The following is a 12,714-nucleotide window of genomic DNA, read 5'->3' on the forward strand; positions in this document are numbered from 1 at the left end:
TGAGCTCAGGGTATCCAAGCTTTATTTACATGGGGAGGCAGAGAGAATAGTCTCTGAGGGTTAGGAAGGCTTAAAGTATCCTAAGTACTCTAAAAAGAATTCATTTGGAAGGCAAAGTTAAAATAAGAACTGCTTTATTTGAAAAGGAGAAGGAGGGAAGTTTCAGCAAAGTTGGAAAAACTTTCAGGTAAAAGTGTTACAGGCACAAGTCCCTGTAACCTGGCTGGCTGCTGAGGAGGCGGATGCTCCCTTTACTACTGCACTGCCTGACCTGGCACGAGAATCCCTGTCTTCACTTGATGCTATGAGGCTTTGGGGCTCTTACATCTGAGTGAAGTCAGACCCTGTGTCACCACCAGTCAGGCCATACATAATCTCACTTCACTGGGGGCAAGGCCCAGCTTTTCTGCTCTTGGTGTCCTGAGCAGTTCCGCACATCACCTCTGACCTTGTGCAGTGGGTGACCATTGTCTCGCCTATCCTCTCAAGGGCTTGACTATCTTCCAAACCACTCTTGGCTTAAAGATATGCATTTCCAACTGTGTTGCGGAAAAGAAAAAATTGTGGGTAGTGGAGAAAGTGCTGTGTGTGTCATGGACTGCTCGCATTGCTGGTCACTTTTGTTTGCTTGGGGTCCTGGCTCTGTAAAATAACAGCAGCTGATCTTGACCCACTTCTCTGTATGCCAGTGGAGAAGGCCATTTCAAACTTGGTGTCACAGATGTGGGAGTGGATTATTGTAAATACCAAAAGGCATATTCCCATGGAATCCCAAAGTTTGTCCTAAGGACCTTCAAAGTACTTTAACTTTTTAATGTAAATGTGATGTTTGCTTTCTCCAAAGGAGTGTCAATTGCCTGTCTGTGTGTGTATGTTTTTGTGTGGACTGTGTTTGAAGACCAATTCCCCTGTCTTGCCCAACTGCAGAGTTTCTTCCTGGCATGCAAAGGAAACTTAAGATCAGGAATGAAACAGCTGATGCCTAAGTTTTAGAAAAGATCCTAAATATGATCCTTGAGAGTGAAGAATGCCTGTTAAGACTTCTTACCTTCCTGAATTGTGTACATGCTCCTCCTGTCATTTGATAGCTTCAAGGACTTGAGCTCCAGAAGGTAATACTTGTTGCGATCTGCAGAAATGAGCGCACAAGAGGGCCTGAGCAATCCGTGCACATGGCCTTTTGTACTTATGCCTAGGGAGCATATGTCTTCAAGCAGAATTGTTGGCAAGTTAGACTTGACTTTGTTTGCAGAATTATGAGATGTATAAGGAACGAGCGAGTTCTGTCTGTTCTTCTTATCAGCTCTTCTGAGAACTACCTATGTTTCCAGGTCTTCTACACCCTCAACTGTAGTACTTCATAGAATCATAGGATGGTTTGGGTTGGAAGGGACCTTAAAGATCACCTAGTTCCAATGTCCCTGCCATGGGCAGGGACACCTTCCACTAGACCAGGTTGCTCAAAGCCCCATCCAACCTGGCCTTGAACACTGCCAGGGAGGGGGCAGCCACAGCTTCTCTGGGCAACCCGTTCCAGTGCCTCACCACCCTCACAGGGAAGAACTTCTCCCTTACAGATAATGTAAATCAACTCTCTTTCAGTTTAAATCTGTTACCATTTGTCCTATCACTACATGCCCTTGTAAAAAAATCCCTCTCCAGCTTTCTTGTAGGCTGCCCAGAGACTTCTCTTCTCTTGGCTGAACAATCCCAACTTTCTCAGCCTGTCCTTACAGGGGAGGTGCTCCAGCCCCTGATTGTCTTCGTGGCCTCTTCTGACTTGCTCCAACAGGTCCATGTCCTCCTTATGTTGGTGCCCCCAGAGCTGGACACAGCACTGCAGGTGGGGTCTCATGAGAGCGGAGTAGAAGGGGAGAATCGCCTCCCTCAACCTGCTGGTCACACTGCTTTTCATGCAGCCCAGGATATGGTTGGCTTTCTGGGCTGTGAGTGCCCATTGCTGGCTCACAGTTTTTCACCCACCAACACCCCCAAGTCCTTCACTGCGGGGCTGCTCTCAATCCACTCATTGCCTGGCCTGTATTTGTGCTTGGGATTGCCCCCGACCCATGTGCAGGACCTTGCATTTGGCCTTCATGAGGTTTGCACGTCCCACCTCTTAAGACTGTCCAGGTCCCTCTGGATGGCACATCCCTTCCCTCCAGCATATCAATGGCACCACACAGCTTGCTGTCATCAGCAAACTTGCTGAGGGTGCACTCAATCCCACTGTCCATGTCGCCAACAAAGATGTTAAGCAGCTCTTGTTTCCAAGAGGGAAATACTGAAGTAGCTCTCTTCAGTAGATTCCACAGGCAGCCTTTCTGGTGGCATGCATCTTTTCTTTTGTTAAGGGGAACACTTCTAGCCTGTGTCAGTCTCCATTTGCTGTCTTTCTTCGAAGAATCTGCTTTACTAGAGAATTAATTTTTTTCTCTTGATCTTTGCTGACTCAGTAGTTGCTGTGATTGTTAGATGTGCTTGACACTCTTAACCGTGTAAGTGAAGTCTTATGCTTTGTTGTCTTTAAAGTCCTTGTGTCTTTGTTTTGGGGGAGCACAGTAGACAGGTATTATACAATAGGTAATCTTCTCTAGTGATTAAACAAGATCTTGTTAAAGGAACAACAGAAACAAAAAATAACTTGAACAGCAGCTAGGCTGGAATCAAGCCGAAGGGCTTTGTTCCTGGCTCTATTGATGATAACCTGTAAACATTAGCACAATTCCTTTGGTTTTGTTCCCTGCTTGTAATATTATTTAAGCACTTAAAAGAACTGTTGTGAGCATGAAATCTCTTGATGAAGTTAATCATAGTGTACATGAATATCAAAGATTAGCTTGTTGTCTAAAATACATGGATTTGCTTATGTTCAACAGGTTGAAACTTTGAAAGAAGCTCTTAGCTTTTATTAGAAAGGCTACTCAAATTAACATGAGATGCTAATCATTCTAAATACACAATGCATTGATGGGTACACATGTAATTGCTGTCTCACACTTCTGTAAACAGTACCACAGATTTTGATCTCTTGTGTAGAACTAATGATGGGTTCCACTCTTTGCACGTCTATGTAATCCACTTATTTAGTGTTTTGTATTGATTGTTCAAGAAAAAACTCCCAGATATAGTGGATTTTTGTTTGTTTGTTTCTTTGTTTAGTTTTTGAAGCTTTAAAGAGTGCTATGCTTTGATGGTCTTGCAGTTGCTTCCTTGAAGTCCCGGACAGGAAGTAAAGTATTTCTTTGAAGGATTCCATACTGGATATTTTCTCCATGGTTGCCCTGATGTGTGAATTGAGAGAAGGTTCCTAAATATCTACTTGTAGTTATGTAACACTTCCCATAGTCATCTTCATTAACTTTCATTTTACCTGCTGTCTGTTCTTTGTATGTGTCATAACATCTAAGTAGTTACTTAAACATCCTGTACCAGGAATCTTGACCCTTCTCTTGAGTAGATGAACGAATGCTAAATAAGTAAAGTATGTATTTCTGTACCTCTGTTGCACCTTTCATCTACCTATTTCAGAATGCTTTCAAATAGTAACTCGGACTCTCAGCACTTGTATAAAGGTGGCAACATAATTCACATACATATATAACAGAGGGAGGATCAAAGCTGTAAAATCACCGAACAGAGGTCATTCCAGTTGGAGTAAACTGGAACTTGCAAGTCTTAACTTTGTGTTCCCTGTCCTTATATTGCCTTATTTTATGATACGTTTCTAATTTTGGTAATCTGTCCCATAGCTTGTATGTGGTGCTGAATTATTACACCTAGGCAGGCATGTTGTTTCTAAAAGCATTCTCAGAAAGTTATGGAAACAAGATGTGAAAGCAAGTTCCTTGTCTGCTCTGACTTGCTGGGGGATAAGGCATAGGGCTGCCCACTTTGTTGGGGTTACCTAGAGCAGAGCATGTCCTCTACTCCATGATGTTACTCTGCGTGTGTAGCTTCTCAGCCGCACACTTGGCAGTGAGCTCACTCAATCCAGCTGGATTTGCCCACTCTCAGGAGTAAATCTAATGTTGAAACTTGTAAGGAGGCAGCATGTTTGCTAAGAGCCGTTCTGGGACCATCAGAAGTCCCATGATAAAGGACCTGAATGGTTGCTGGCTCATAATAGAAGTGATCGCTCACTTGGACTGCATCAGTTCAGCAGTATATGCTATATGAATTACACACAATGACTGTTTCGAAACTGATGAGTAAATGTGTCTTAAAGGGTGCCTACAGTCCTGGTCCTCCATTTTCCCAGGAAAAGGAGTATTTACTGTACCGTTTGAAAACTCCTTGCCAGCCTGCACAGGGTCCTTCCCATTGGGAGCCAGTCTGGACTAGTTGCTGTGTTGGGCAGATATCAGTTAGGAGTAGATTTGAGGTTTGCCCTCCCTTGTTTCATTAAAGAAGCTTCCCTCTCTGGTATCTTGCATCTTCTTAAGAGTTCATCCTGTATGATTTCTAACTTGCTTTCTGTAAGAGCACAAAGTCTTGTCTTGAGCGCACAGTGTTGCCTAGCAAGTCCCCTACGCTGGAAAGGTTGCGGTAGTATTATGTTCCTCTTCTGGGAGGAGTGTGGGTTGCTGGGGTTTTTTTGTTTTTGGTTTTTGCTTTCTCTGAGGCTGATATGAGCAAAAATTTCAAAAGCACAGGATTTATGTCTGATTTGAACTGTATGACTATAAAAATAAAGTATTAAGTAGTTGGAAGATGTCCAAAATGCATACTAACATGCTTTGAAAACAAATACAAAGGTTTCAGTGTTTCAGGTTTTTGTATCTTTTAAGCTCCTAAGAGTCAAAACCTTACTAACCTAGTCAGAGTTTTTGAAGCAAACTTGAATGGTTATATTGTGCATCTATAGCAATACAAGTGGTGTCTTAACTTTTGTGTCTGCCCTATAGCTTTAGTGATACAGGAACGTGAGGAAGTTCCAGTTTCAGGAACTAAAAGGAAAGAAATGACGATGCCCTACCTCTTTGTAATACATGGATTTCTTTTGCTGTTACTCTGTGTGTAGGTAATGGATTTTTAAATATATTTATATAAATGTGTGATACAGACTTATTCTACATATACATATTTTTATAAATATGCACATGTATTATACTTATTACACATTTATATAAATATGTAATGGATATTTAAAAATTTATTAGAGGTCATTATATTACTGTACAGGCATTATTGTTATATGGATGGGCTCAACTTGTAGATCCTGATCTGTTAGTTCTGTCATACAACAGTGGTAAAGTTTGTCATTTAAATCTGATTAAATTGTGATTTTTAATTAATAAATCATTTTCAGTGCTGAAAGACTAACAGTGTTCTTAGATTTTCATTTGGTTGCATGCTGCAGTTGTTACAGTGGTTCAGATAAAATCATTGGTGTGCTGGTCTTCTCTGGATCTGGCTATGCTAGGACTAATATATCAAGAAAACTTCTTTTAAAAATCCCTACTTTGAGTGAAGAACAAATACTGACTTATTTGAAATGAGGGATCAAGTTTTAGGTGTAATTTTAATCTGTCAGGTATTTTTAGTCACTGCTGCTTAGCATTATACTCAATACTCAACATCTTTCTGTTTTTCTTTCTTAAATGAGGGAGGAAGAGTTGGTATCCTCAAAATGAAATGCGTTGAAAGGATTTATGACGGGAAAAGTTCTTCTAAATAGGAATGTAATGAGTGTGTTTTGCTGATCTCCTTTTCTTCATTTGAAGCAGTTATTCTACCTATTTGTACAGTACAAGCAATGGGAGAGATCATCAAAGCAGTTTTTCAGAGAATGGAATGGGTTTGCTTTCTGTAAATTGGATTCTGCAACTTACTGAAAGCATCCTTGTCTCTAACATAATACTGTCATTCTAAATATTTCAGGTTTTTTTTTTTTAGAGATTTGAGATTAAATCCTCTCTCCATTGAACCAATGGAAAAACTTACTCTGGTCCAGATTTTTTTCATTTCTAGTCTGAAGAGAAATCTTCCAAAATACCCATATTAAAGAGAAGAGCTTATATTGTGACTGTGCTGAGGAAGAGGGGTAAGTGGAGCAGTTCAAACATGTGATAGTAGATGGAGTGGGGAGGATGGGGAGTTTATACTGACTTGTCAGCACATTTTAAATTATCACTGCTTAGTGTTCACTGAGGATCTTGCTCTTACTGTGATTGCTAACACTTAACACTTCACAGATAAGGCAAACCTTAGCTGGATATAAAGGTCACCAAAAATTAATGTCAACTACCTGTCTAATGTTTGAGTGTGATTGTTTAGGTGGACATGCACATATATTTTGGAAATTCCTCTGTTTATCAATGGCCTTTTTAAACTTCTGATTATGTATTTGTAATTTAGTAGAAGACAATATCAATGCGTTTTTTTAAAGAAAAACTATCATCTTGGTTCCTAAATGTAGGAATCGACATAAATTTTTCCTTGCCTGCACTCATCTTTTCTTACTGTGAGTTAATGAATGTCTAGTAAATTTATTCTGGCTAGGAAGTCCCTTTAAAGACAAGGAACCAAAGAAGATTGCCTGGACTTTTTTTTTCATTCCACAGACAAGATAAGACAGTGTATCAGTAGGTGTTCTGCATCCCAACTGCTAGATTCAATACAAACTGCATATAAAAAGTTAGTTAATGCAGCAGAATTACAGAAAATCAAAAATGTTAGTTCTAGAAGTTCAGTTATACTTCACTTTAGGAAGGTTTTTTTAAATTTTATTTACTTGGTAATCCACAAGAGTTGAAATATTTTGTGTTCTGAAGAGCACAGTTATTTATTTCTCCACTAAATCAAAACACAATATTCTGTATTGATTTTAGTTCTGAAATCCATCAAGAGCTATCTGCTTACAGAGTAGGACAGTCTGAACAGGCAGAAAGCATTGACATCAAAACCTCTTGACAGGCATAATCAATATTTCCAGCTGTAATGAAGATCCCCGATGCTTGGAAGAGTAAGAAATGAGTGGAAATTCTAGTTCATGTTTTATGTAGTTTATTCTGAAGTCTCTGAGGAGTTCAGCTTTGAATTTGAATTTCATTTTGTTGAGGAGTCTTCTTTTAATTTACTTGGAAGAGTCAAAAAACTGTAAAATCTGCTGTGGCAGTCAGCCCTGAAAACTTGTATGTACTTCTTTGTTCCTGTTGATTACTGAGCTTTATTAAAAGACTTTATTTTTCATATTTGCAGGCATTTTTTGTAATGCATATATGTATTAATGACAAACAGGGAAATTGAAGTGCATATTTATGCATGCATATGCATATATGTATGGATTTACATAAAAATCCACTGTATTTAAATAAAAAATGAGCTTCTCTTTCTTTCTGTGAGGAAGGAGAAAAAGAGCTGTGAGACAGGTGTCTTCTATAGTCACATCCCATCCCCCTGTCATGGTTGGTCTTGGGTTTAAAGTGCAAGATGAGAAAAAATAACTTTTTTTGAAGTTGCCTAGGAATACTGTACTGTACAGTTTGCACACACAGGCTGAGAGAAGAATTACACTGAGGCTCGTTATTCAAAAACACAGAAGTGATAGAAGTGAGATTCTCTCTACCCCATTATTACCACTTTTGTACATGTGCACTGCTCAGTTTCAAGATTTTCAAGAACTGTGGGGTTTTGGCGGTTTTATTTTTTTTTTAGGCTACTCAATGTTCTTATAATACTTTGGTTTTGAAATAATGTTTTTTCTATGCAAAGGATTCCTGACTGCAATTGATGCAAGTCTGCAAATTGAGCTGTAGAAATCAAGCAGAATGTCTAAAAGATGAGGAACGGTTAGGGTGAGTTTCATCTGCATTAATTCACTCATCTGCAAGTTAGAAGTCTGAGCTAGCTCTCTTCAGAGACAGTGGAAAGAAACAGATCAGATGAATCATCCTCTGCAGGTGTCTGTTTTCTCTGACTGCTTAGGAAAACTGGCTTGGAGATCTTGCTTTTTGACATGTAGTCAGCTGACATGACTACTTGCAAACCTGCAGTGACTTATTTCAAAAAAGTTTGACTTAATTCTTTGAAATCAAATCCCTGAGAACTCTTAAGTCAGAGGAGGGGTGGAAGGAAGTTCCCCAGGCCATTGCATGCTGTCCTTGCTGTTGGATTGTCCTTTTTCCTGCTTCTTTGTTACTTCCACCCTTTCAGCCTCCACAATACGAGGTGGTATTTCTACAAGCAGTGACCTATTAAACTACACAAATGTGATTCCTCATTAGAAACCAGGGTACTTCTTACATGGATCCTCTTGGGGAGGGGAAGGAATAGTATGTCATAATGTAAATCAGGTCTATCATAAAGTACATCTGTAAAATAGATTATTTAGGGCCACTTAAGCAATCTTAATTCTGCTTTATCTGAGTTTTCTGATCTTCTCTCACTTACACACACACACACACACACATGCATACAGAAATCTCTATATTAGAACATATATTTTTGAAAGAAGCAGACTGATACAAAACAAGGTTATCATCAGTGTCACTAATGCCTGTTCAGTTTGTTGAATTTGGAGCAGTCAGAGCCTGCAGAAATCCCTGTTGCTGGGAGTGTCTGATAGCAGTTGAGATGTTGATAGCATGTTGTGAGCTAAAACAACGTAGTTCTTTGGCAAATTTCACGCTGTCAAAAGAACAAAGGAGCCAGATCTCTCAGCTTTATTCCGGACTTTAAAAAGGAGTATTCCTTAGTGAATGCATGTTTTTCATGTAGCTTGAATTGTACTATCTTTCTTTCCTTTAAATATGTCTTCTAATTCATTATTTTGGTTGGAATGCAAAATACAAATGTAATTCTGTAAGTGCTTGGAAGCAATGATGCATTAGATCCTTACTTACAGTATTTCCTTTGTCAGAAATGAGGCTTTGAAGGTATTCATTGAAATCTTAAGGGAGCCGGAGTTTCCTCTGTATTCAATGGAAAAAAGCTCCTGCAGAGAATGAATCTGAATTCCTCTCTATTGGCTGTGCAGTGAAATGAAATACCTGATTCAAGATAATAGTGTACATGCTCCTTGACTATTTATGTTTTAAAACTTAAGAACTGTGCTTTGTTTATTGCTAAGGTTATTCCTCCTGCAAGAATCCAGTAATAATTCTGTAAACATAGTTTTCAGCCAGCCAGTTTGAATCTGGACAGTGTTAAATTGTATGATATAATCCTCTTCTGTATGGCAGACATTTACATGAAGCTTCTAACCTTTTGATTTTCTTATAGTCTGTGGTTTGAAAAATATAGCAGAGAATTATCAGGATTTATTTGTGTACTAAATGACAGGCAGTTTCTCTGCTCCTTGTATGGATGCTAATTCCAGTGTTTGTCTCTCCTTTGGAAATCAGATGCTCTTCTGTTTTGCTTAATGGATATTTTGTTTAAAAGGTTGTATGGATTCTTGATAACTAACTACAAGTCAAGGTCTGTATTTCCTCCTCCTTTTCCTGCCAAAATTGATCATTTTTCTATTGTATATCTTCCCACCCTCTTGTTTAATTATTCTTTGTGGGTTACTTACCTTTAGCTCAGGACTTTGGTCATTCACCGGATTTTTTTTGTGTGTATTTTCAAGATCTCTTTTATAATGTGGGGAGTAAGAAAACTTGTAATTGATACAGCAGGTAGCAAGGCTGATTTCTTGTGGCGTTTTCTTCTCCTTTGTGTTTTTTTCCAAGTTGGCAACAGTTACAGAAAGAGTGACACCATGTGTTAAGGTGAAGAATTTCACTTTTCTTGATTTATTTCCCATTTCTTCTTCAGTACTCTCATCCTTTACAGTATTTTTATTTTATCATCCATCAAATGTTAAGATTTTCTATATCCTTCCTTTGTCATGCTTTTTTATTTTCCATGTATACATACAGGTAAAATTTCCATGTATACATTTTACAGCTCACTAGTTTGTAACTAAATGTCCTTCAAGAGAAGTTGCGGTATCTTTGACCAGTTTCTTTTACTGATAAATTTGTGTTTAGATTTTGTTCAGTAATTTAAGAAATGAAAATCTGGAAAAAACGAGTTGGTGAAAGTAGCTGGAAACCCAGAGGGGTCTCCACAGGAAAAGAAGATGAAAGGATAGTACTGTGAAGATGCTGGTTATGAGCATCTGTGGTAGACATGTAGTATGGTGCAAGGAATAGAAAGGTTGTCCTTATTTCTAGGAAAAAGAGTAAATGGTAAATAAATGAAAGGTGAAATTGAAAGGCAAAATTGAAAAACAGGATTTCCTGGAGAAAGGAAAAGGAGGCCCTTTAGGCCAATGTGTAGAACACATTGCAGTCAAGGACATAAAAATATTTAAAAGCAGTATTTTGCTGTTAGTATGGTTTTTGAGATTATTCAACATCCGGTAGGGTAAAATAGAGGCTTGCATGTGTTTAGTGTGTTACCTAGTCATGAGCACTTGAGGGGCTGAGAAGCCAAATCTGATTTCAGGATGTGTGTGCCCCAGCAATGACCCCTGCTGACACTGCAGGTGCAGCAATGTGCTGGTGGCTATGTGCATGCCGGGGAGTTGGAATTCAGCTGCTCGGTGGTGTTTTCTGCTTGAAGATCTGTTTTGTATTTCACTTGAGAAAAAGGCACTAGGCTGGGTGGAAGCACTGTAAAAGCCAAATCTGCCCAGGGCCTGTCAGTTAGACCACATATGAGTCAGTGTGTGGGTGCTTTGGAGGAAGAGACAAGGAATGCTAGTAGGAAGAAAAACTTTGGTTTGTACCATTGCTAAAGAAAAGGTGCTGCGCTGAATCACAGAGGCTTGCTTGTTTGGTAATAGTAGTGTATTCTCTCTTTGCCTCCCCTCTGTTTTTGTTGGTTTGTGTAGGTTGAATTTTCTTATCCTCCCCTAAAGCCTGGAGAAGGACATGACAGCCACAGTTTACCGGAGGAATGGAAATATTTGCCGTTTCTCGCCTTACCAGATGGCGCTCACAACTATCAGGAAGGTAAGAAACCAGAGAGGAAGCTGTATGTACTACTTCTACTGCAACCTAAAGAAAAATCCTGATATCTGAACAGCTGATCAACAATTTTTTCCACTATGAGACTTCCTGTACTTCTTGTTTAAGCTGCAAAATACATTGGCCAATGGTATGTTGCTTCAGAGTTTAAAGTAGATCATAAAGGTGTACCTCCTACATCAGGAAATCAGATATCAATTAAAGCTTAAGGGTTACATATCACCTGTGGGTAGTCCTAGCACAAAACAAGGCTACCGGCTTTCTCAGAAGTTCTTTGAAAGGGGAATAAACTCTTGAGTAAAACCTAATCCAGTTTTGAGGTAAGGGAAAAATGAAATTCTGAAATTCATCTTTGTAATGTGTGTAGTCGTTATGATTTTTTTTTTTTCCTCCACTAATCTAGAGATTCTTAAAATGACCTACAAGTCATTCAGTGTCTGTAGAGTGACATATTTTGAAAACCAGTAAATGTAGAGGACAGGAACAGGAGCTTTGGTGTATTTGACAGCAGAATGAAGATAGTGATCCCTTTGCCATGCAGTAACCAGCAAGTTCACTGCGGGTTTTTTTTTTGTTTAGTATTTGTTTAGTACTTTTGTGTTTATTTGACAGCAGTTAAGTTCATTGCCATGACTTTTATATGAATCTTCAGTTTTTTCATCTTTTTTTCTTCAGAGCAGTGAACAAGGAAGTCACTGAAAACAGCAAAATCACACAAACCCTGTAATACTACTTTTAATAAGTTGGGGGTTTTTTTTAGCTTGATATACTTAGCTTCCTAATTCTCCAGCTTCCAGAGACCTCATTTGGAAGCAAAGGAAGTCATATCAAAATAATCCCTTCCCTAGCAGTAATAAGAGTGTCTCTGACTCTGCTCTGGGTCATTATTTTTGTTCAATTTCTGTGTTGTTAAATACATAATGAGAAGTAGGCTACATTCAAAGCTAGGAAAATCGTAGGCAGCTGCACTTACTTGTTCCATCCCAGTTAATGCTCCACTTTGAGCATTTTTGTTGCTGCACTAAAAGATTATCAATGTGTACTTTTTGGTAAGAAAAAAAAAAAGACTTGGCAACAAAACGGATATATATCCTTGTGTTTTGTAGGTAAGAGCACATGTGAACTTGAAACAGGCAAATATATTTCAAATAGCTATGTTACATTTACTCTAACTTTATTAGGTATCTATTTTTTGAGTTTTAATTCCCACTGGTAGTTGTATTTATGCAAAGAGAATGACTTGGTACAGGAAGTAGTCTTAAAGGCTTTCTGAAACCCTAGGTGATCTCCATAATATAACTAAACTTGTTCAAGCTTCGGTAGAAACTGTCCCTCTTTCTGCTGGACCTAATGCATATGGGATTGTCTCTTCTGTTCGTTTTGTTACTATGAAGCAAACAAACTAATAGTTGGTTTCAAAACAGATTTCACGCATGTTTTGAAAGTCAGTCATAATGCCTTGTCCTTTACTTAGGATTTAACAACTTTTTTACAGTAGTAGCAAGCATGTGTGTGTATAACTCAAGCCATAAAAGCCTTTCTCTTGTCATATTTTATAGAGTTTTTTTCTTTCATGTCACACTGAGATGGTAATTATTTTGTGTGAGACTAGGATTCACAAATCCTTATTGTTAGCATAGTGGCACTGTTGCGTGGATGTTGCATCTACCTTGGCAGTGGTAGCAGCTACTCTCTTTCAACTGTGTATGTCCTCCTTGGTGGTTTTGGGTTTGGTTTGTTTTTTTTTTTCTCC

At 38.7% G+C, this 12,714-nt stretch overlaps 1 protein-coding gene across 3 annotated transcripts in view; it reads left to right on the top strand.

The window, feature by feature from the left end:
- The window catches only part of AVL9 (AVL9 cell migration associated), a 44,173-nt gene that overhangs the window by 5,509 nt on the left and 25,950 nt on the right, over positions 1–12,714 (top strand). For all 3 annotated transcript variants that reach the window (XR_012625282.1, XR_012625283.1, XM_074841093.1), the window contains exon 2: positions 10,826–10,946. Coding sequence is in view for 1 of the 3 variants with exons in the window: in XM_074841093.1 (XP_074697194.1) it covers positions 10,826–10,946 (121 nt within the window). In the remaining 2 variants the exon portion in view is untranslated. The remainder of the gene's footprint in view (positions 1–10,825; positions 10,947–12,714) is intronic.

The sequence above is a fragment of the Strix aluco genome, chromosome 1, assembly GCF_031877795.1.
Source record: "Strix aluco isolate bStrAlu1 chromosome 1, bStrAlu1.hap1, whole genome shotgun sequence".
Classification (NCBI taxonomy): domain Eukaryota; kingdom Metazoa; phylum Chordata; class Aves; order Strigiformes; family Strigidae; genus Strix; species Strix aluco.